The sequence below is a fragment of the Bemisia tabaci genome, chromosome 8 (assembly GCF_918797505.1).
Source record: "Bemisia tabaci chromosome 8, PGI_BMITA_v3".
In the NCBI taxonomy this organism is placed as follows: domain Eukaryota; kingdom Metazoa; phylum Arthropoda; class Insecta; order Hemiptera; family Aleyrodidae; genus Bemisia; species Bemisia tabaci.
This window is the reverse complement of record NC_092800.1, coordinates 1,253,076-1,276,992: the sequence shown is the minus strand read 5'-3', so window position 1 is coordinate 1,276,992 and position 23,917 is coordinate 1,253,076. Positions and strand designations below refer to the sequence as shown.

The window sequence follows — 23,917 nt, the reverse complement described above, 5'->3', positions numbered from 1 at the left end:
GTATTCCATACCCCCCAGACCCCCCGGTGGTGGGAGGCCAGGCCCCCCTTAGCATAATGACCTAGCTACGCCTATGCTCTTCGATCGGGTAACCCTCAATCTTCAATGTAAAAGTTTCAAGTACACTCACTAGGATATCTTGCGCTTAGCTGAGAACTATGTCTGCATGCTAAGGTAGAGGTTATTTTTTTTGTAACTCTGCCTTTAATCCCTGGACAATACGCTCATTTAAAAAAATATATATGCATTTCTCAGTTTTTTTAAGAGTAGTTCTTAATAGTCTGCAGAACGAAGACTGCAGGTTGGATTATTTTTTAAAAGAATCTGTTCAGTGCTCTTTTCCTTAGCATAGCAGCAATACCATGATGGAATTTATTTTTTAAATCTAATACTACTATGAGTAAATGAAATAAATTAAAAAATCATTTGCTTTCACCAATGCATGTATCGTTTAAGAAGGCGTTTATATTTCGCCAATTTTTTTTTTCCAACACATTTTAAGTTTTTTTGTGATTTCATTCGTGTTATGGTACTATCCTAGCCTGGTTCAATTAAAAAAAAAAAAGCTGAACCAGATCAAAAATTGATGAAAATAGAGGAGTTTTTACAAAAACCGAAAAATGCGCGCGTTGTCTCTTTTAGGGCAAATTATTTGAGTTTTTTCCACGGAAAAAGGCCTGGAAAATTTCTTTGGCTGGAAAACCTGGAAAAGTCAGGGATTTTTTTTCCCAAAATTGGCTGGGAACCCTGAACTATTCCGCCACAGGGGTATTGCAGAGTATCAGTCGTAAATGAAGGCGCACTAGTTGGTAATTGAATTGTAGCGTTTATCACTGTGCAGAGCCCTACAGAGTCTGCGCAAAATTAATTTCCTTTTTTTTAAACGCCTTTCTCCGTCATTCAAAGCTCAATGTCGCGCATGAATGCCTACGTAAAATATGTGTGTCGTTGTAGCGACGTAAAGCGACTGGAAAACTGTCGCTAGCAAAATACGTAATGATCGCTATCATATTCATAGCTAAAGTGCATGTTAAGAAACAACTTTTGTCACCGTCAATGTTGTTAAAAACTCGATTTACGATATTGCATAATTGTACGTTTTATTTATCGCAAGAAAACCAAGTAAGATAATCGCGCAAAGTTTGACAAGGCGTTTCCTAGAACACTGCCTGCGGAGCTCATCCGAAGAGTTAGGTATCATTTGGACTGACTTTTGCAATTTGGAACAATAAGTTTTGGCTCTTCTGGAAAAACACTTGTGTGCATAGGGAAACTAATGGCACATACGTTGTTTTTAAACCGGGCTAGAATTTATAGTTCCAAATTGCAAAATGTAGTCCATTTGGAAAATATATACGTGAGAGGAAATATTACGTAATTTATTGTCAAGATTTGATACTTACAGCAACACATAACGATTTGTTGCGCCGGTAAAATTTACTGTTTTGTATCACGTGTGCAAATGCATATAATAATACGCTTGATTGAACCTAGGTACATTTTGGCTAGAAGCACAGTTACGATCAAAACTGTGCTTCTAATGAGTACAAAATAGCAATGAAAAGTGAAATTGTCAAGAATCTTCTCATTTTCAGCTTTTCCATCTGAAATCTTAAAATTTTTATTTGAGGTTATGTTCCATTGTTTTGAACGAAACGATACATCGAACCACTATCGACTACCATCCATTAGCGTCCATATGGAAGCTTCGAAAAATATCGTTTAAGATCACGCTCGACTGATCGCGGGCACCACCCCTCCGCCTGGCTCGTGTGGCGGGGAGGGGGGGCTGCGACGAAGTTCCGCCACCGGTTGCTAAGCAACGGGCGCCGGCGGCCAGCACAAACAAACTGAGCCGCATTGTGAGGTAAACACGGCTCCAAACAAGTTAGTAAAAAGTTTTCGGAGTCAACTGGGCTCCCGGCGTTTGAAGTGGAGCAAAGGGAGATTCTCCTTTGTTTTTTTCCATCGGTTCGACGGTGTTCGGTGCGATGTCTTTGAAGCACGTCCTCCAATCTTGAGGGGCATGGTTACCTGAACTGTTGATAAGTGCGCGCACTGGATTCCCGGGTGACGACATAATAGGGGAGCTGGAACCGTGGGATTCGAACGGAGGTGAGGTTTTTTGTTGCAGTGGCGTGGCGTGAATGATCGATTATCGATATCTCGCCATTTGAAGCTATGGTAAAGAATCGATTATTAAGGTGTTCGCTGCGAACACCCTGATAATAATCGATCTTTTTTCATAGGTTTAAATGACAGATCAATCGATAAATCGCAAAGCACGCCACGCCACTGTTTTGATGTGCATTCAAGGAGGGTGTCAGCTTCGATCAGAAAATGAAAACATGACACTTTTGTAAGGTTTGTGTGGGTGGTTTCACGATAACTGGAATAGTTTTGTCGCCGTAACAGAAACGCATTTTTCGGTCATACTTTTTGTAGTAAGGATAATCACTCGAATTTTTTTTCATTAATCTACACAGGGTTACGTATAGTAAGTAACGCTTTCTAAGGATTTATTGCTCTACTTCTCAATTAATATTATGTAAATTCCTTAAATGAGCTGTCTGTTACGCAGTGAAAAGACAGCGTAACAGGCAGCACATTTTAGATACCATTTAAATATTAAAATTGAAAAGTAGAGCGATAAATCTTTAAAAAGCGTTGTAACACGTAACCCTGTGTAGACTAATGAGAAACAATGCGAGTGATTATCATTACTACAAAAAATTAGTTTTAGCTTAGCGAGGTCTATAGCTTTGTCTATCAATTTCAATAATCAGTCCGCCGCTCTTTATACAATTCTACGCTTTCCAGATCTCATGTGGAAATAGAGATACGCCCTTTTGTCAGAGGAGCGAAGATATGCGGTTTTAGTAAATTTCGTCATGAACAATTACTAAATAAAAGCGCCCTTCCTTCTTCTTTCTTCCTTCTTTTTTTCTTCCTCCTTTTTTCACGCGATCGCGGAGAGCGTACATCCGTGCTGAGGAAAAACGCCGTATGAACATGCGAGAGTTGCCAAACCTCCGATTAAATGTGCCTTTTCAAGGAGATTTATGAATATTTTTCCTCGAAATCTTCAGGAACTTTAGGCGAAGTTGCGAATAAAATAATCTGAAAAAAATTGGAAGAAAAAAGATCATAAGTTTTCTCAAAAATGTTTGTTTAATCGAAGGAAATTTGGCAACGCCTGAAGATTCGTACGGCGTTTTTCCTTAGCAAGGCAGCGTACTCCTCCCTCTTGGATCCGCTTATGTCATAGAGTCGTGTTTTGACGGTTTGAGCATATGAATTAGCAAAATTAACAAAAAAGAGTATCCAAATGCGAAATTTCTAGGTATCTCCAATATTAAAAGAAGTATGGCCCTTCGAAAAAATGACGTATGATGTGATCTAACGAGGCAAGGCATAGGCGGTTTCTTCCACCCTGGTTTCATCCGTGTTTTGAGTCGAGCAAGCAGTGCGAATGTGTGTGACACTGATAGAGCCGCACAACCATAGAACCATAGAATCGCATACACCAACACATTAAATGGCGGACAATGATGAGCAAATCAAGGATGGTCCACGGGGGAGATCAGCGCCAAGCGACGCTGACATCAACTTTCGACACGTTGTCTTCCCGAGTTCCGATGTCTTCTACAAACCAGGTAGGTAGTAGAGTGAGTACAGTACCTATATGGGAAGAGTATGGACCGAAAATTCGGTGATTTGGAGTTTAGGTCATGGAGCTCTTAGGCAGGGACGAATAGAGACCCACCATTGGCCTCTTGGTGACAAGTGAAAACATTTACTCTCAGGAATTCAACACTTTCCTCGTGGACAATAAGGCAGCGACAGTCATCGCATTTTTTTTGGCTGTTGACATACCCACTAAGTGGATGATGAGCTCCAGGTGACGTCATGAGCCAAACAAGTTTGTGAAACTTCGGTATCTTTGTGAAACGAAAAAAAATTTTCTGCAGCAACACTCATAAAAAATGACTGCCCTCCATTATGTTTAGCCCTGAATGCATCCGTGACTGCAAAAATATCAAAATTCAAAGTACAGGGGGACTTTCAAAGAATGCTATACCTTTCACACATGCAGTAAAGAATTCGGAAGCCCCATCGATCTTAGAACTCTCCCTTTAACTTAAGATATGGATAATTTGATGCATGGATGAATCGAGTGCTAAAAATTAAGTGGCCATTTTACATTAGCTGTATTTTGTACTTTATTGTATTTTGTATTTCACATGAGTTGATTGGTTCAAAATCGTTACCAAATGCAGAATAGGTAAATCATGATTTTCCCAAAAATTTTGAGGCGGAGCCATGGAGCTCCGACTGGTGCACAGTCGGAGAAAAATTTTATCCAGAAAAAAAGTCTCATTTTGACCCATAAAACACGCTCCTGTAGTCTGACCGCTTAAATCAGATTCTATCTGTAATATTCTTGGCTATCTTTTTATTTTAGGAGACGAAATCGTCACGAACCTACCCCTGCAGATGGCGCTTTACTTCAACGTTGTGTTTTTCCCGTTTTGGTTCATTGTTATGATCACAATGTTGTATCTGAAGGTAAGTAATCTATCTAAAAATTTACTAGAGCTGTCTGACAATTTTTATCAAAGAGAAGCTATAGCCCATTGAAAATATTATAATTTAACTTCAGAGAACTTTTATTTTGTAAAATGGGATTTTTCCAAGCAACGATTGTCCTTTCCTTGGCTCAGTTATTTATTTTATAATATTTTGTGAGTGCGTGCCTCCAACGAAGTAAATTTTTTCAATAACTCAAATACTCACGCCATCACAACGCCATTACAAATTTGAACCCAGTCAAACCCAATGTGTTTGGTGATCCCAAGCTGCTACCTTGACTGCCCCCTTAATTAAATTAACATGTCGTGAATGCAAATTTAACTGCGGGGGCAGTAAAAGCAGCATCTTGCGATCACCAGACACATTTGTTACATCCTAGATGCTGAAACAGCACATTATTTTTTTTCAGCGTGCTCTATACAATAATTTACAGGATTACACTAATTGAATCATCTCTTAGAGGATTTAAAAATAAGGAGACACGTACACATTGAAACGCCACGATAAGAATTATTTAAATTTTACCAGCGTTAACGAAACTAAAAATCTATAACATTTACTGTGTACGTCATCCTATGCGCAAAGTTCAACCTGACTGTGCTTTTCGAAAGTGTCCCCTTTTTCGAAAGCCCGGAAAATCAAATTAAACGTGGTTTGAATGATACCTCGAGATAACAATAGACTCTATAAACATTGTTGTTCAGGAGTTGAAATTTCGTTTTGGAAGTACAGCAATACAAAGGTAGAATTTTTAGCACACCTGCTGGCACACTTTAATCCTAAACTATGTGAAATTTTTGGTGCGGAACCACCAAAACCACCTTTGAAGTCAAGCTATAACTTTTACCAGAAGAGGCTTGTGTCAGTTGTGTGTTAGGTTTCATTTCAGTAAAGTGTTGATGAAGTCCTTCTGTTACCCAAAGAATAGCAAAAGAGGGTGGCTATTGAGAGGATTTTCTCTTGGTCTAAACGCATATTCTGCCGCACTAAAGAAAAAAGGCCGTATGAACATTCGAGAGTTGCCAAATTTCCCGGATAAAACTTGTATTTTTGAGAAAAGTTATTCATATTTTCCTTAGAAATTTTCAGATATTTTAGAACGAGTTGCGAATAAAATTCAATGAAAATTTGTAGGAAAAATCGTCACATGTTTTTTTGGAAAATTCATATTTCATCAAAGCTAAGTCAACATTTGAAGGCTAATACGGCGTTTTTCCTTAGCACGACAGTATTGTCCCAGTAAGATGTATCACTCTGCTTATTTTTTTTTCAGTACGATTGCTTGACGAGTCTATTCCAGTTCATCTTGGTAGCAGCGTTTATTACAGTCACCTGCATAGAGTGTTTGAGACTCTACCTTGGATACGTCGGAAATCTAAGCGAAAAGGTACGAATTTATGATTAACGGGTCGAAACCAGGTGATAAAATTCCGGTGAAACGCGGATCACTTGAAGAATGAAAATGCTGCTTTAGCATCCAAAATGTCAAATAGTGTCTGGTGATCCAAAGATGTTGACGGGCAGACGGGACTGCTCTCGTAGTTACGTTTGCAATCCTAGGATGTAAACTTAATTACAAAAACCTTTATGCATTTAGGGATCACCATAGATATGTTTAACACCTGTAGTTCTATATTAGCATTTATTATTTGTTTTTTGATGAGTTCTTGGGATAAAAATTAGGTGCTGTCCATAAATTGTGGCTTGACAAAGAGGACCAGAGCGCCCGCAATCTCGTTTGAATGCAACACGGTTATACCTGAAGCGCTATGGGTTGCATTCAAGCGTTGCGATTTTGAAAGCCAGAGCGCCTAAAATATTGTGTGTATGCAACACGGACATCCTATAAGCACGATTAGTTGTATTCAGAAATTGCCATTCAACAAATCAAGGATGCAGTACATCACATGTATTAAGTCTCTTTAGAAAAATCGGATATTTGTGACCTTTCCAAGAAAATAGAACCTAATTCCAGGGAAGATTTAAAATTTCTTTAATCATATCACCTGAGTGGGGTTTTCTTCTAGCATTTTCTCAAATTCTCGAAGTATCGTCCTCTAATTTTGAAGCGAAAGGGTAAATTTTTGGAAATTTTCCAATGGTATTCGCATCAAATGTTACAAAAGTAACTTCTGAGACCTGAACTATAGTTATTCAATTTTCAATTTTCTTCTTAATATTGGACCGCGTTTAACATCAAGGAACCAAGCCGCATTAGCTATTGCCAAATTTAAACGAGCGACTTAATTTTTTACAAGAGAACCTAAGTGCGGATTCCTTTAAAAATTATAATGAATTTGCTTCGTACTATCTAGCCAAGAAAACCTATGTGCGGATTCCTTTGAAAATTATAATGAATTATTGCTTCGTACTATCTAGCAAATTCACTGAAATTTGCGCGAAAATCCGCACAACCGTTTTTATGTAAAAAATAAAATTGCCCAGTTTAAATTTGGAAAAAGCTGATGTGGCTTTGTTCTTTCCTGCTAATCGCGGTCCAATATTTAAAAAGAATATTGAAAATATAATAACTATAGCTCTGGTCTCCGATGTTACTTTTGTAACATTCGGTGCGAAATCCATTGGAAAAGCTCCGAAAATTGACCGTTTCGCTTCAAAGTTAGAGGACGATACTTCGAGAATTAGAAAAAAACCTCAAGATCATCCTACCCAGGTGATGTGGCTGAATGAAGCAATGTTAAAAAATCCCTGGATTCACGTCCTATTTTAATTAAAAGGTCACAAATCCGATTTCTTATCATTATTACCCGACAAACCCTTGTACCCACCTCCACCAGGAATGCTGAAAACCCCTCATAAAAAGTGGCAATGCTGCGGGGATGCTCTGGGAGCTGGGATTGGCGCTGGGAGAGGGCGGCGAAGGGGAGGGGGGGTGGAGGCTTACGCCGGTCGAGATGTGTCAAAATCCGAATCGGCGAGAGACTAACAAAGGCGATTTAGCGGATATCAACTTATTAGCGCTAATGAGGATTCGCTCAGTTGCAGAATACCCGGCGGCGAGGCCCGGCCGCCCGGCACGGCGAGGCGCATCTGCGGCCGGCATCGCGCACCGATGACGGCCCACAGCCGAGCTAAGTCCAACCATACCCTTTCGAGCCACGCTTCGACGGAAAGCGCGCCAAGCGAAGCGAAATGCGCGACCTTCACTGAAAAAAAGAATATTAAGGGAGTGGCATCGATAAGGGTCGTTTTTGGGCCCACCCTGAATTTCCTCAACTTGACGATATTTTGCTCATTGAGGGTCGATATTTTTCGGAATGCATCACGATTTGGACTACATTTTGCAATTTGGAACTATAAATTCTAGCCCGGTTTAAAAACAATGTATGTGCTTTTAGTTTCCCTACGCACACAAGTGTTTTTCCAGAAGAGCCAGAATTTATAGTTTCCAATTGCAAAATGCAGTCCATTTGGTCATTCTCGGTCTCTTTTTGGGCTTAGTACCGGCCTATACCTATACTATGAGTCTGCAGGCGATTTGGGCGAAAAAGCAAGTTTTGCGGGTTTGCGGTCGAATGCCGAGAAATTATCATTTTTCGTCAATATCGGCTTTCACAATCAGACTCATATAGACCCTTATTAGGCCCGGGAATGACCAAATAATGATGCACTCCGCAAAATATGGACCCTCAATGAGCATAAAATCGAAAAGTTGAGAAAATGTAGAGTAAGCCCAAACACGACCCTTATCGATACTCCTCCTTTGCCGCCACGAAAGTTTTTTTAATGAAGTTGTAAAGATTGTAAAGTAACATACCAAGTTGCAATTTATGTTTACCGTCCTTGATTCGTCTTTTTCTTGGTCTTCAACCTCCTCTTCCTCGTCTTCTTCGTCATTCCCTCTCTTTCTTCCTCGTTTACATCTCTTCGTCTCTTCTATCTGCTTCTTCTTGGTCTTCATCCTCTTTGCCTTCGTCTTCTTTGTCATCTTTGGTTCTTCCATCATCTTTGGTTCCTCCATCATCTTTGGTTCCTTCACCATCTTCTGTTTCCTCGTTTTTATTTTCTTCGTCTTTGATTTGCCTAGCCTGCGACGGGGACTGCTTTCAATCGTATCCGTCCCTTACACGTTGGTGACGATAATTACCTTTTCAGTGGCAGCAGGCATTTAGGAGTACAATCATTTCGAATTTTGCGCGGGTATCTTCGCGCCGCGCACTCTCCGTGGTAGCGCGGCTTTTACGGGGATATTCTCCTTGCCTGCCCCTATAATTTCCACCCTTCGGTGTTGTCACGAATTCTGCGGTTACACCTCAGTGGAGCACTAGCCAAGGTAAAGGCCCTTACTTGCGCACAATCCCCAGCTCATAAGGACCGCGCTCAGCAGAAAGGAACTAAGCCACTTCCAGCTATTGTCGAATTTAACTGTGCAATTTATTTTTTAATAAAAGAACCTATGTGCGAACTCCTTTGGAAATTTTAAGGAATTTATTTCGTACTGTGCAAAAAATTCACTGAGATTTTCACCAAAATTGGCAAAAACGTTTTCATGTAAAAACTTAAGTTGCCCAATAAAATTTGGCAATGGCTGACGTGGACTGGTTCCTTCCTGCCTAACGCGGTCCTACATATGATAGGATATTTGGTGTGATTGTGGATTGTTGTCTCGCAAAACATACTAGGCTGATTTTTATTAGATCTAGTATATGCGTGGGCAAGATCCTTAAAAATTTAACATGACACATTTTTACTACCCACATTTCAAGCATAATACGTCAGATATCCTAAGCATGATCCGAAACAGCACATGAAAGTGATGTTGGCGTTTACTATTCCTATTTGAGTTGGAGAATTCAAACGTCTCGGTTACGAAGAAACCACAGAGGACGCACCTCAAACTGGTCATAGACGAATTTAGTGTGACGTCACATCTCGATTTAATTTCGATATCTCGAAAGTCGAAACGTGCCCCAACAAACGAACATATAGGAATCTGCGGGATTTAGGCAGGGGGGGTAGGGGGATTCGCTTTATGACTGTCACTGATATTACGAGCTTATTATACAGTCAATTCTTGTGATTGTGATCTCGAACGTTTTTGTAAATGGCTAGCTTTCATACTTTTAAAGTCCCATGGAGCAATTTTTTAGTTTCAGGCAGTTTCAGCATTATTTCGTTAATTGTTCATTTTGGAGGTTATGTTTGTTTGTTGGGGCACATTTCGACTTTCGATATATCGAACCAACAATATCGCTCCGTGACGTCACCACTAAATTCGTCTATTGCAAGCTACATATCAACATTCCACAAATAATTATACTTTTTCCACGAAGGTTGCGATGTTCTGCAGAATTTTCGATAGGTAACGCTACCGTACAAACGCAGTGGCGAGGCATGAATGGTTGACTATCGATGTTTCCCCATTTGAGCTATGGTAAAGAATCGATTATTAAGGTGTTCGTTGCGAACACCCTGCTTATCGATCCTTTTCCATAGGGTTAAATGACACATCAATCGATATATCGCAGTACAATCACTGCGCCGATTAATTTTGCGAGTGATCGCCGATGAAGTTTCCGCAAGGAACGTTTCTTGGCAACGTTGTCTTGGCGCTTCAAGACTCACTCGAATTTTGAGATCTGTAGACGCACTTTAAATCGGTTGATTTAACTAAGGTAGCTTTTGAACATAAGTTGGCGCAGCCAAGCGTAGACGATGAGATTAAGGAAGTCAAAGCCCCTGCAATCTCGTGTGAATGCAACACGCACATCCCTAGAGTTCGAATAGTTGCATTTACGCGTTACGATCAAAAAGCCACGGTGCCTGAAATTCTGTGTGGACGGAAGGTGGGCATCATTTGAGCGTCCATAACGAACTTTTCCGCGATGTTTAATTCTTGCATTTTTGAAAAGAAGAAATTGTATTTGATTGATTAGAATTTTTCCAAATTTTTTTTAAAAAAAATTTAAGCTGCCATTGAAACGTGTGTCGGCAGGAAAGCCAAGATGGCGTCCGGAAACCTCTCCGGTTCGAGCGACGTCGACTAAATGCATTCTCTACTTCTCCGAAATTCAAGAATTGAACATCACTGAACATCAAGTTCATCGCATTCAAGAGTTGTTATGAAGAAAAGCAGACCGCCTGCAAGTTAGTGTGCATGCAACCCGCACATCCTTCGAGCACGAATAATTGTATTCAAGTAGTGTAGGTACCTATACATATGGGGACAGTAGGGACAAGTCAAAATGTGGAACTCTTGGGCCCAAAAAGGCAGCTAATGCTCTATATTCAGGCAGCTTTTTGAAATAAAACCAAGACGCCTTCGACTTTCAAGGCGTCAAGAATTCTTGCTTCCCTTAAATCGTTCGATTATTAGATGAAACATAGCAACAGCGGACAAGGAGCACGTCACAGGCAGGTTTCAAGAGCAGGATCCCAAGCCGACAGCGGAGCAACGAACGACTCATCCTTCGAATCGCCTCCGAGTTCAGCTCCTCATACGAGGACTCATGAAATGGACGTATTTCTGCCAAACGCAACTATGTCCACTAAGACGTGAGCCCTGTTATAAGTATACTTTTATGCGTCTCAGGGCTCATGTCTCAGTGCGCATAGCTCCGTTTGGCAGAAATACGGACCCGGTCCGCTTCGACTTCATCAGATGGCGATCAATCAGAAGGTAGCTCGAATAGACCACATGTTCAAAGTTGGAACTACAATTTCTGGCGCATCTGTAAAAACACTTGTGTGCATAGGGGAACGAATGGTACGTGCGTTGTTTCTGAACCGAGTCAGAAATGGGCCTGTTGCAAACTTCAACTAGGAAAAAATAAAAGTTGCTTCTTATGATAATTTTTTCAAAAATCACGATGAATTGGATTGTCTGAGATTCACTTCTAGCTTCATTGAACTGTATAAGAAAGACTACGGTGCAATGAGCCACAGATCCTGGCGCCACGCTCGGATCTCGGATAAAATTCGGGCTCAACGCCACGGAGTGTGGCGCCACACTCCTGCATAATCCTCAAATTTCCCATATGATTAAAACCGCTTAATTGCAGGTGCAATCTGCCACAAAGTTCAGCTTACAGTTGACTGTCCGCTCTTCTTTGACTTCAGTAAAAAACTGCCCTACCAACTTTGATAAACTTTCGAGCGTGCCGCCACACACCAGCGCAAGAAGAAATCCGGGCCCAGCGCCACAGGGCCGACCGCCACAACTCACGATTGCATATCGCCAGGATTACGGGCGCGCATCGGGTAGCGAGGCCCACGTCGCGTCGCGTCGCATCGGACCTGACCCAACCCAACCTAACCTATCCTAACCTAACCTAACCTAACCTAACCTAATCTAACCTAACCTTCGGTGGATTAGGCCCTGTGGCGCTGGGCCCGGATTTTTTCATGCACTACTGTGCGACGCGGTCCTCGCTGCCCGATGCGCGCCCGTAATCTAGGCGATATGAAATCGAGTGTTGTGGCTCTCGCCCTATGGCGCTGGGCCCGGAATTTTCATGCGCTGGTGTGTGGCGCCAAGCTCGAAAGTTTATCAAAGTTGCTTGGGCAGTTTTTCTATACAATCAGCGATCAGATGAGCGAAAAGTCAACTGTAAGCTGAACTGTGTGGCTGGTTGCACGCGGCTCGTCAAAAGGACACACACACACTCGCATAAATACAGGCTGGGCCTCGTAATTTGGTCCGAGGTGGGAGTGGCCATCCCTAATCCAGGTGCCCCAAAAAAACACCGGGGTGCTTTCCGACCATGAGCCCTGGAAAGAACGGCCGAAAACGGGGACTAAGGCTCAACTTGGATTGGTCCATACGCTGTTTTGTCCTTAATTCTCTCTCGCACTCATTGCTCAGATGCGGCACGTCAAAGGAGCACACTCGGCTTTGACAAGCCGCCATTCTATCGTCTATCTCTCTCCCACTCATTGATCAGATGCGGCAATCCGCGGCTCGTCAAAGGGACACACACACACTCGCAAATATACAGGCTGGGCCTCGTAATTTCGTCCGCGGTGGTAGTGGCCATCCCGAATCCGGGTGCCCCGAAAAAACACCGGAGTGCTTTCCGACCATGAGCCCTGGAAAGAACGGCCGTAAACGGGGACTAAGGCTCAACTTGGATTGGTCCATACGCTGTTTTGTCCTATTTTCTCTCTCGCACTCATTGCTCAGATGCGGCACGTCAAAGGAGCACACTCGGCTTTAACAAGCCGCCATTCTATCGTCTATCTCTCTCCCACTCATTGATCAGATGCGGCAACCCGCGGCTCGTCAAAGGGACACACACACACTCGCAAAAATACAGGCTGGGCCTCGTAATTTCGTCCGCGGTGGTAGTGGCCATCCCGGATCCGGGTGCCCCGAAAAAACACCGGAGTGCTTTCCGACCATGAGCCCTGGAAAGAACGGCCGTAAACGGGGACTAAGGCTCAACTTGGATTGGTCCATACGCTGTTTTGTCCTATTATCTCTCTCGCACTCATTGCTCAGATGCGGCACGTCAAAGGAGCACACTCGGCTTTGACAAGCCGCCATTTTATCGTGTATCTCTCTCCCACTCATTGATCAGATGCGGCAACCCGCGGCTCCTCAAAGGGACACACACACACTCGCAAAAATACAGGCTGGGCCTCGTAATTTCGTCCGCGGTGGTAGTGGCCATCCCGAATCCGGGTGCCCCGAAAAAACACCGGAGTGCTTTCCGACCATGAGCCCTGGAAAGAACGGCCGTAAACGGGGACTAAGGCTCAACTTGAATTGGTCCATACGCTGTTTTGTCCTATTTTCTCTCTCGCACTCATTGCTCAGATGCGGCACGTCAAAGGAGCACACTCGGCTTTAACAAGCCGCCATTCTATCGTCTATCTCTCTCCCACTCATTGATCAGATGCGGCAACCCGCGGCTCGTCAAAGGGACACACACACACTCGCAAAAATACAGGCTGGGCCTCGTAATTTCGTCCGCGGTGGTAGTGGCCATCCCGGATCCGGGTGCCCCGAAAAAACACCGGAGTGCTTTCCGACCATGAGCCCTGGAAAGAACGGCCGTAAACGGGGACTAAGGCTCAACTTGGATTGGTCCATACGCTGTTTTGTCCTATTTTCTCTCTTGCACTCATTGCTCAGATGCGGCACGTCAAAGGAGCACACTCGGCTTTGACAAGCCGCCATTTTATCGTCTATCTCTCTCCCACTCATTGATCAGATGCGGCAACCCGCGGCTCGTCAAAGGGACACACACACACTCGCAAAAATACAGGCTGGGCCTCGTAATTTCGTCCGCGGTGGTAGTGGCCATCCCGAATCCGGGTGCCCCGAAAAAACACCGGAGTGCTTTCCGACCATGAGCCCTGGAATGAACGGCCGTAAACGGGGACTAAGGCTCAACTTGGATTGGTCCATACGCTGTTTTGTCCTATTTTCTCTCTCGCACTTATTGCTCAGATGCGGCACGTCAAAGGAGCACACTCGGCTTTGACAAGCCGCCATTTTATCGTCTATCTCTCTCCCACTCATTGATCAGATGCGGCAACCCGCGGCTCGTCAAAGGGACACACACACACTCGCAAAAATACAGGCTGGGCCTCGTAATTTCGTCCGCGGTGGTAGTGGCCATCCCGAATCCGGGTGCCCCGAAAAAACACCGGAGTGCTTTCCGACCATGAGCCCTGTAATGAACGGTCGTAAACGGGGACTAAGGCTCAACTTGGATTGGTCCATACGCTGTTTTGTCCTATTTTCTCTCTCGCACTCATTGCTCAGATACGGCACGTCAAAGGAGCACACTCGGCTTTGACAAGCCGCCATTTTATCGTCTATCTCTCTCCCACTCATTGATCAGATGCGGCAACCCGCGGCTCGTCAAAGGGACACACACACACTCGCAAAAATACAGGCTAGGCCTCGTAATTTCGTCCGCGGTGGTAGTGGCCATCCCGAATCCGGGTGCCCCGAAAAAACACCGGAGTGCTTTCCGACCATGAGCCCTGGAAAGAACGGCCGTAAACGGGGACTAAGGCTCAACATGGATTGGTCCATACGCTGTTTTGTCCTATTTTCTCTCTCGCACTCATTGCTCAGATGCGGCACGTCAAAGGAGCACACTCGGCTTTGACAAGCCGCCATTTTATCGTGTATCTCTCTCCCACTCATTGATCAGATGCGGCAACCCGCGGCTCGTCAAAGGGACACACACACACTCGCAAAAATACAGGCTGGGCCTCGTAATTTCGTCCGCGGTGGTAGTGGCCATCCCGAATCCGGGTGCCCCGAAAAAACACCGGAGTGCTTTCCGACCATGAGCCCTGGAAAGAACGGCCGTAAACGGGGACTAAGGCTCAACTTTGATTGGTCCATACGCTGTTTTGTCCTATTTTCTCTCTCGCACTCATTGCTCAGATGCGGCACGTCAAAGGAGCACACTCGGCTTTGACAAGCCGCCATTTTATCGTCTATCTCTCTCCCACTCATTGATCAGATGCGGCAACCCGCGGCTCATCAAAGGGACACACACACACTCGCGAAAATACAGGATGGGCCTCGTAATTTCGTCCGCGGTGGTAGTGGCCATCCCGAATCCGGGTGCCCCGAAAAAACACCGGAGTGCTTTCCGACCATGAGCCCTGGAAAGAACGGCCGTAAACGGGGACTAAGGCTCAACTTGGATTGGTCCATACGCTGTTTTGTCCTATTTTCTCTCTCGCACTCATTGCTCAGATGCGGCACGTCAAAGGAGCAGACTCGGCTTTGACAAGCCGCCATTCTATCGTCTATCTCTCTCCCACTCCTTGATCAGATGCGGCAACCCGCGGCTCGTCAAAGGGACACACACACACTTGCAAAAATACAGGCTGGGTCTCGTAATTTCGTCCTCGGTGGTAGTGGCCATCCCGAATCCGGTTGCCCCGAAAAAACACCGGAGTGCTTTCCGACCATGAGCCCTGGAAAGAACGGCCGTAAACGGGGACTAAGGCTCAACTTGAATTGGTCCATACGCTGTTTTGTCCTATTTTCTCTCTCGCACTCATTGCTCAGATGCGGCATATCAAAGGAGCACACTCGGCTTTGACAAGCCGCCATTTTATCGTCTATCTCTCTCCCACTCATTGATCAGATGCGGCAACCCGCGGCTCGTCAAAGGGACACACACACACTCGCAAAAATACAGGCTGGGCCTCGTAATTTCGTCCGCGGTGGTAGTGGCCATCCCGAATCCGGGTGCCCCGAAAAAACACCGGAGTGCTTTCCGACCATGAGCCCTGGAAAGAACGGCCGTAAACGGGGACTAAGGCTCAACTTGGATTGGTCAATACGCTGTTTTGTCCTTTCTCTTCCTCCATAACGCGAGGGTTGTAACGCATATTTCTTACGCAGATTGAAAAGTTAGGGGTGCATTTCAGACTTTTTCGATGCGCTCATTGTGATTTTTGAGTCATTTGTCACAAAAAACCAGTGGCGTGGCGTGAATTGCGATATATCGATTGTTATGCCATTTAAACCTATCGAAAAAGATTTATAAATAGGGTGTTCACAGCGAACACCTCAATAACCGATTCTTTGTTTAATGGCATAACGGTCGATAAATCGAAATTCACGCCACGCCATTGCACAAAACATCATTTCTTCTCGCTCTATCTGTTGTTTGCAACAGGCCCATAATTTGAGGCCTTGTCAAAGCGAACACGGTTTGCGCGGCTTCGAGCGAACTTGTTACAGGAACTTTATTATAACTTAGCTATAACCTGTTCCTCGAACCCCCCAGTTCGTAGTTCTAGTTCGTTCAAACTGCGCTCATTCTGCCAAGGCTTAGGCAATGGATTCGAGCAAGGCGAAAATAAAATTCAACAACAAACGCAATTTTTCGGCTGATGATGGTTGTTTAGCAACATATTGAGGAAAAAATAAAATTAAAATTCGCCTAACGGTGACTGAAGAATATGCTGGAGTGAGCGCGCATTGCTGGATGAGTTTTCGCCGAGTTGGCTGGGATTGTTGAACTCTTTGGTCATCAGTCATCATCGGACAAATCTGAGCGTTGACTTCCGATAGACTCCAACACTATACGGCAGGTGGGGTGCAGGGACTCTAAAATATGTTATGAGCGCTTACGCTAAATCGTTTCGAAGGGTGATAATAACTCGGGCATCCTTTAACAGCGATATCCTTGAACTCCGCATTAACTTTGAACTCCTGCCAAAAATGTACAGTTACATTTCGAAATTTACGGGAGTTTTTATAGCGCCAAAAGATGCAAAGTTAACACCCTGATATTGTGGGATACTCATCTCATTTTTCTTCCGTACTTAAATGCACGTTTTACCTGACTTCATCACGATTTTAGGATTTTTTACACTGACAATTAAAATTGTGAACGCTTCGAATGATTTTACAACCCGCTCTTTAATATTACGGACTTTTTAATGGCTTTGCAAACTTTACAAACCCTAAAAAAGTCATAATTATGCAAAGGGAGGATGGATTTTGAAACGGCTTCAAAATCCTTCATCATCGGATCGTAACCTGCCACGCATTGAACATACAGTCTCTCTCTCGCGGCCAAACAAGCTACTAACCGAGTGGATTTGCGCAACATCCGATAGATGGTAGAATGTTCGCCCTTCACATCGGAGAAAGTTGAAAGCGCGCCAAAATTGAACTTTGAGAGTTTCCTCACGGAACGTCTAGGACATTATCGAAAGTAAGGGTTTAAAATCCACCAAACCTAATGAGTTTGTAACAGTGGCGAGGCGTGCTTTTGGGATCCATCAATGGATCCACCATTTAAACATATGGAAAAGGATCGATAAACAGGGTGTTCGCAACGAACACCTTCGTTATCGATTCATAACCAGAGCTTCATATGGGGAAATATCGCTAACACCGCTCAACATGGGTTCTCGTCCTTTGAACCAAACCAATTTTTTTTTTGCGATTTCTAGGTGCTAAAGATGTCCAAAAATGCCCATAATAATTTCAGGAAAATTGTCTGGTGCTCAGGGCGCCGCCATCATGAATTTTTCACAATTGAGAAAACCCACAGTTAGATTTTTTCGAATATCTCCTCAACGGTTCATTCCGCGAAAAAAAACAGCAACAAAAGCATGAATTTCCTACCGAAATCACTCTCTCCTGTTTTTTCTAGATTAATTTTTTGGTCGTAAAATTAACTTTTTTTTTAAAAAAATTAGCTGAAAAATCGCATTTTTTTACTGATTTTAGGAGCAACTTTGTTTCAAATCTCCAGCCACGATTATCTGAGGAAAAAACTGTTATGTTCATTGCAAAGAACGTAAAATTTACCCTTAGAAAACATATGTCAACAGTTCCTGAGCTGGATTTAACCCTGTGAAATAGCAGTTTATCAGCGCCATCCTTGAATTGTGATTTTATCGACCATCTCCCTTAAAACCAAGGGGGAAAAAAAGAAAAAAACCTAAAAACGTGGCTCAAACTGCGTAACAAAGTGGTAAAATAGTGCTGGGCCCACACTATTTGGGGGAGAGAGGGTCAAAGCCAATAAGTTCAAACATTTTCAATCACAGCCCAAAATTTTGAGCTCTAATGAGGATCAGTACAAAACTGATGGGGAAGAGTGTTCAGCTCAGGCAGTTTATATTGGAATATTAAGTTGAGGTCACGCCGAGGGATCTATAATTTTGGGTCTATTTATAACTCATGAGTAGATCACACGTGATTCTTGTTTTTCAGATCCCGGAGCTGGCCGGATTCTGGATGCTGTCGTTCCTGCTGCAACTGCCCCTTCAACTATTCCTGCTGGCCAACGAGGGGGTACGCCCGACGGGGGTTGAGCGGGCCGTGCAGGGCGTGGAAGTGGCCCTTCTCCTGGCCCAGCTCGGCACCGGCTTCGTGGCCCTCCGCACGACCGCCGCCCACCAGGCCCACAAGTTCCACCTGGCCCAGTTCCTCGCCCCCGGGCCGGGCGCCTTCAAGGAGGCCGCCGGCAGCACGCCCGACGCCCCGCGCGATGAGGACCCCTTCCACGACGTCCGACGCAAACCGCGAGGCACCGAGAACCCCTTCGAGGACATGCAACGCAACCTCCTCGTCTCCGACCAACTCTTCCGGGACGCCGAACGCATCCCCCTCGCTAGCATTTCCAGAGGATCGTCCACCAAAACTGATTAACACCAACGATCAGAAATGGGCCAGAAGACGAGGTCTCAACTAGGAAAATACGCCGAAAAAAAGATGCTGATTCAATATTCTGGATTTAAAACAGTGTGCAAAAACTCACATACTCTCAAAACGCTGAATTAACCGCTACAGCAGTTACTTTAGCAATGTCAAGATGTAAAACCAACTGCTGTGGCGGTTAATGGATCACTAGACAAGGTACGAATTTAAGCATTCCGATACATGTTTCTCAACCAAAATTTCACGTAGAACACGATTCGCGCGACGAAAATCACTGAAACCAATTCCTAACGAAGATATTAACCTTTTCATTTCACATTGGTCACGAGGAATTTGAACTGCCCGCTCACAAGAAACTCAAAGCTCTACGTGAGTCAAATCGCGCACGACAACGGTCTCACCAAGTTTCTTAATCGAGCAATATTCATTTCCCACCATGTGTTGATCGAACTATAGGCAATGTGCTATAGCTGAGCCTAAGCGTCAAGATTGAGGTTGCCAGATTTTTACATCGCGCAGAGACTGTCATGATAACGTTCAGCGCGCGATGTGAATCACGTAGAGCATTGAGTTTTCATGAGCGGGTGGTTTGAATTCACGCATCAAGAATCATTAAATATCGTTGTGAGGAGTTGATTTCGATAATTTTCATTGTGCGCATCGGGCTCTACGTGAAATTTTGGTTACGGAACATATATCAGAGTGCTGAAATTCGTACCTTGTCTAGTGGTCCATTCAGCGTTTTGTGAGTTGTCCCACTCTTTTACATCCGGAATGTTAAATCAGCAACACTTTTTCTCGGTGTGCAGTGTTCCGAGACGGAGCTCAACAAAAATCGCTTTACTGGACATTTTACCTCCGTGGATCATGGCCCAATTCAAATGTGGACGGTCATAAGTGCTTTTTCATTACTGCTGGTGACAATTGTACGACAATAAAAAATTATGAATATATTTAGTAGATTTATGAGAGAAAAAATAAAATTATTCAGGCAAACAGGGGTGCGGAAAGTTCTTCGGCCTGCGAAGCCTCGAGCAACCAGGGAATCAGCTTACGCACTGTGATTTTGCGCGTTCACGGTAATTTTCTGATGATTGAACGCAATTTCATTAATTTTCAAGGATTTCATGCTTTCACCGTAAAAATATCAAGAACTTAACGCTTCCGCGATCATTTTTTCAATGGATCAACTTATAAACAGTTATTTCCTAAACAATTTACCACTTCCGCAGTAATTTTCTTTAATATATAACGCATTCGTATTAATATTGTAATCATTGGTGCGTTCGTGCTAATTTTTGCAAAACATCAACATCCTTGTCATATGCGTTCACAGAAATCAGTGGATTGAGCATTCGCTCTTCGGAATAAAACCAATTTTTATATTCGTATGACCGCACGTTAGGTTCAAGAAACCGAACTTCTTACATTACTTCATTTAACCTCATTAGTTTGTTTATACGAAATAAAAGTTCGAGTTGACGAATCGGATAGTTGGGATGATATGAAACACTATTTTCCCATTCATTTTGTGGAGGAGCAATTTTATCGTCTTGGAACTCGTGATATTATCGTATCACGTGTTCTGCCCCATAGAACTTTTGTACTCACCCGTTAAAGTCTCTCAGTCCGCCAAAAAGAGTTCACGGTTTTACCTACTTGGAAGTCGGAATAATTGTATCAAGCGCTTCACCCCATCCAAATGTTCTATTCCTGCGTTAAAATCTCTGAGTCAGTCAAAAAGGTATCATCCTTCATTTTATAGACATGCAATTTTACCTACTTGGAAGTTGGAACAAGCAGTAACTCCAGCGCACTGCCGCTGGAGAGCGGCTCTGGGCCGCTCATATCCAAGACATATATAAACTACTAGCCGTGTTTAGCGAGCTGTGCGAGCTGTCACGCCTAGCCGGGGAGTGCCCCTGGACCCCCAGTTCCTCGCTTCGCGATGAACTTGCGACTCGTTCCGCGAGCCGCCCTCATAGCTATTAACTTTTAAAAGAACGAATTTCCTTTTTTTAAACGAAGTATGGTGAATAGTGGCGAATATGTTATCTTTGTCCTTATCCACAATCAGCAGTCTTAGCAGTTAAAGCCACGGCCGCCATCTTGGATTTTGAAATTTTGAAAATCTGACCGAAAATTCGAGTTTCCCGTTGAAAAATACCTCCGGATACCGAGTTTCACGAAAATTGAGCGACTAGGAGCAGACTTAGCATTTTAGGCCACGGCCGCCATTTTGCATTTTGAAATTTTGAAAATCTGACCATAAATTCGAGTTTCCCGTTGAAAAATACCTCCGGATACCGAGTTTCACGAAAATTGAGCGACTAGGAGCAGACTTAGCATTTTAGGCCACGGCCGCCATCTTGGATTTTGAAATTTTGAAAATCTGACCAAAAATTCGAATTTCCCGTTGAAAATTACCTTCGAATACCGACTTTCACGAAAATCGAGCGACTAGGAGCAGACTTAGCATTTTAGGCCACGGCCGCCATCTTGGATTTTGAAATTTTGAAAATCTGACCAAAAATTCGAATTTCCCGTTGAAAATTACCTTCGTATACCGACTTTCACGAAAATCGAGTGAACAGGACCCGACTTAGCATTTTAGGCATTAATACACAACAACGCCGCTAGGGACGAATCCGTCCATGAAGTAGTACGACTAGGAGGCTCCAACCACGGCATTCCTCCAAAAAAGCGCGAAAACTCGTCGTTTTGAAAATTCAGATTTTAAACGTTAAGTACATTTTTTTTCAATACGAGATTAAAGCACAGTTCAGTTTTGAATTATCGACAGTATCACCATGATTCCAAAAATACACTACACAACATATCATTCGCTCACAAGAAAAAACAATGAATTAAAATAAAATCATGGCAAGGTCCACAGCCGAAAATGGCGACGATTCCCATCTACCAACGCGCGCTCTAACCAATGGCAGATGTACCATTGGTAACATCCACTGCAGAGACCGACCGGAATAACAGCTCTGGGTGCTAGCACCAGAGCCGCTAATAGTTGTATCACGCGTTTCAACCCATCCAACTTTTCTACTCCAGCGTTAAAGTCTCTGAGTTAGAGAAAGCGCCTGCAAGACTGCAGAATACTTCTAGCATTGCGCAATCTCTACTCGATCTCCAGTCCCGCCTTTGGCTCTTGACTCGGGAATTGCGCTAAAGTCCGAGATGCGTGCGCTACTTAGAAATGCATACTGCCGTGCTAAGGAAGAACGCCGTATGAAAATTCGATAGTTGCCAAATTTCCTATGTTAAAACATGTATTTTTGACTACATTCATGCATATTGTTCCTTGAAATATTCAGATGTTTTAGATTAAATTGCGCACAACATTGTGTGAAAATTTTGGAAAAAAGTATTTAATATTTCTCCAGTAAATTCAGTTTTTATCGAGGGAAACTTGGCAACGCCTGAAGGCTCATACGGCGTTCTCCCTTAGCGCGGCAGCAAAAGGCAGCGCTCGCACACAGCTGCGGTGGGTTTACGCAAAATGGAGCGCATTTTGGTAAAGACGCAATGAATTTTATTTAATCCATTATTCAAGGTTGCAGCTGCGCAATAATCCCACTGACCACGCGCGCACGGTTCGCGAACGATCGATAGGTTGATGATTTGTGAACATTCTGGGACTATCCAGGCAATCATTAGATCATAAATGATGGAAACAATGTTAAATATCCTTCTGTTGAAAGTTATAAAAAAAAAAAAAAAAAACTCAGGACTCCTTTCTACGTTTCGTTTGTTGATTTAATTGATTTGGTGAATCACCTTGAAATAATCAGATTGGTGAGCAATTTGTGTGATTGAAACCTCGGCTTGTTTAAGAATTAAGTATGCTAATTCCGTGCCTCAGACGTAATGTGGCACAATTTAAATTGCATAATGACACTACCATTTTTCAGCTCATTTTTCTTGCATTCAGGGTGTAAAAATTATTTTTAAAATTTGTTTTATTAGGAAAAAACTTGATTTCAAACTTACAGCCTGAGTAATCTAGCTTTTGCTGAGTTTAAATACTCTTGGTCAAAATTATTTTTCGGATGTAGGAGAAGTATGCTTGAGACAGAAAATATGTTACTTAAGTATTACCTTAATATTGTGATTTTATTTTCCCTGAATGATATTCCAATGATTGAATAATGAAGTTTTTTATCTATTTTTAAGAGAGTCAGTTAATGTCCTTTTCATTTTTCTATTTTTCTTTTAATGCAGTTCCTCTGACTGATAGTCCACCAAACCGTAAATGCGAGACGCGAAAAGACCGCATAAAAAGATACAACTTCAGGTGTATTACAAATGCAATACATGATGATTATAAAATCACAAACAATTCATGTGAAAACATTTTAAAAAGAATAACACTAAAACATATTTCGAAAACACTAATTAGAATAAATCTAGAAAAAATTGAAAATCTTCAGAAATGAAGTCCGTGTTTTTTTTGTCCTTTCAAAAATATTTCCTAAAACTTTAATGTAAAAATATCATTGTCTTAAAAATACGTTAAATAAATAAAATAAATTAAACGAAATTAAGATTCATGTTTACCTTCTACAAGATATAGTGACCGGAGGCATTTCGCGCCTCTGAGTATTGCAATTCTAAAATTCATACTTCCGGTAAGTCCCGGAATGAGAACTAAGCTGTTACTTTCTGTCAGGTATTTTGCCTTCAACATTGAATAACGCAAAACATGTTGCACGTTTGAACTCAACTGCTTAAGTCGCCAACCGGCACGGCGGTATACAGAATTTGGTCTGGATAAAGTCAGTCAGAATATAAATAGATTGAAAGACTCCTCTTACGAGATGATCACCTATGCCGTAGTATCGTTTTTGAAGCGAGAAGCTTAAAAATGCGCACATTTTTTACGCAGATTGTAAAGTTAGGAGTGTATTTCAGATTTGTCCGATGCGCTCGTCGTGATTTCCGAGCCATTTTCTATGAGGAATAGTTCTTCTTTTTATTTTGACTGAGGTTTGCAAAAGGTCCATTAGACTCGAAAAGTGACTGGATATGACCAGATTATGATGCGTTCCGTAAAGTATAGACTTTCAATCAGAAGAAAATCGTCGATTGAGGAAGTGCCGGTTGGGCTCAAAATCGACTCATATCGATATCTCCTCTTTGGAAAAAATAAATCCCACTCAGTGGCGTGGCGTGGTTTGCGATATA

General features: G+C 43.0%; 1 protein-coding gene across 1 annotated transcript; it reads left to right on the top strand.

The window, feature by feature from the left end:
• The first annotated feature begins 1,874 nt into the window (after positions 1 to 1,874).
• Positions 1,875 to 23,250, top strand: LOC109030210 (transmembrane protein 17B). Its single transcript, XM_019041050.2, has 5 exons — positions 1,875 to 2,115; positions 3,344 to 3,656; positions 4,466 to 4,569; positions 5,867 to 5,980; positions 18,272 to 23,250. The coding sequence occupies exons 2-5, from the start codon at positions 3,539 to 3,541 to the stop codon at positions 18,707 to 18,709; spliced, it is 774 nt and encodes a 257-aa protein (XP_018896595.2). The 5' UTR covers positions 1,875 to 2,115; positions 3,344 to 3,538; the 3' UTR covers positions 18,710 to 23,250.
• Positions 23,251 to 23,917: the final 667 nt, after the last annotated feature.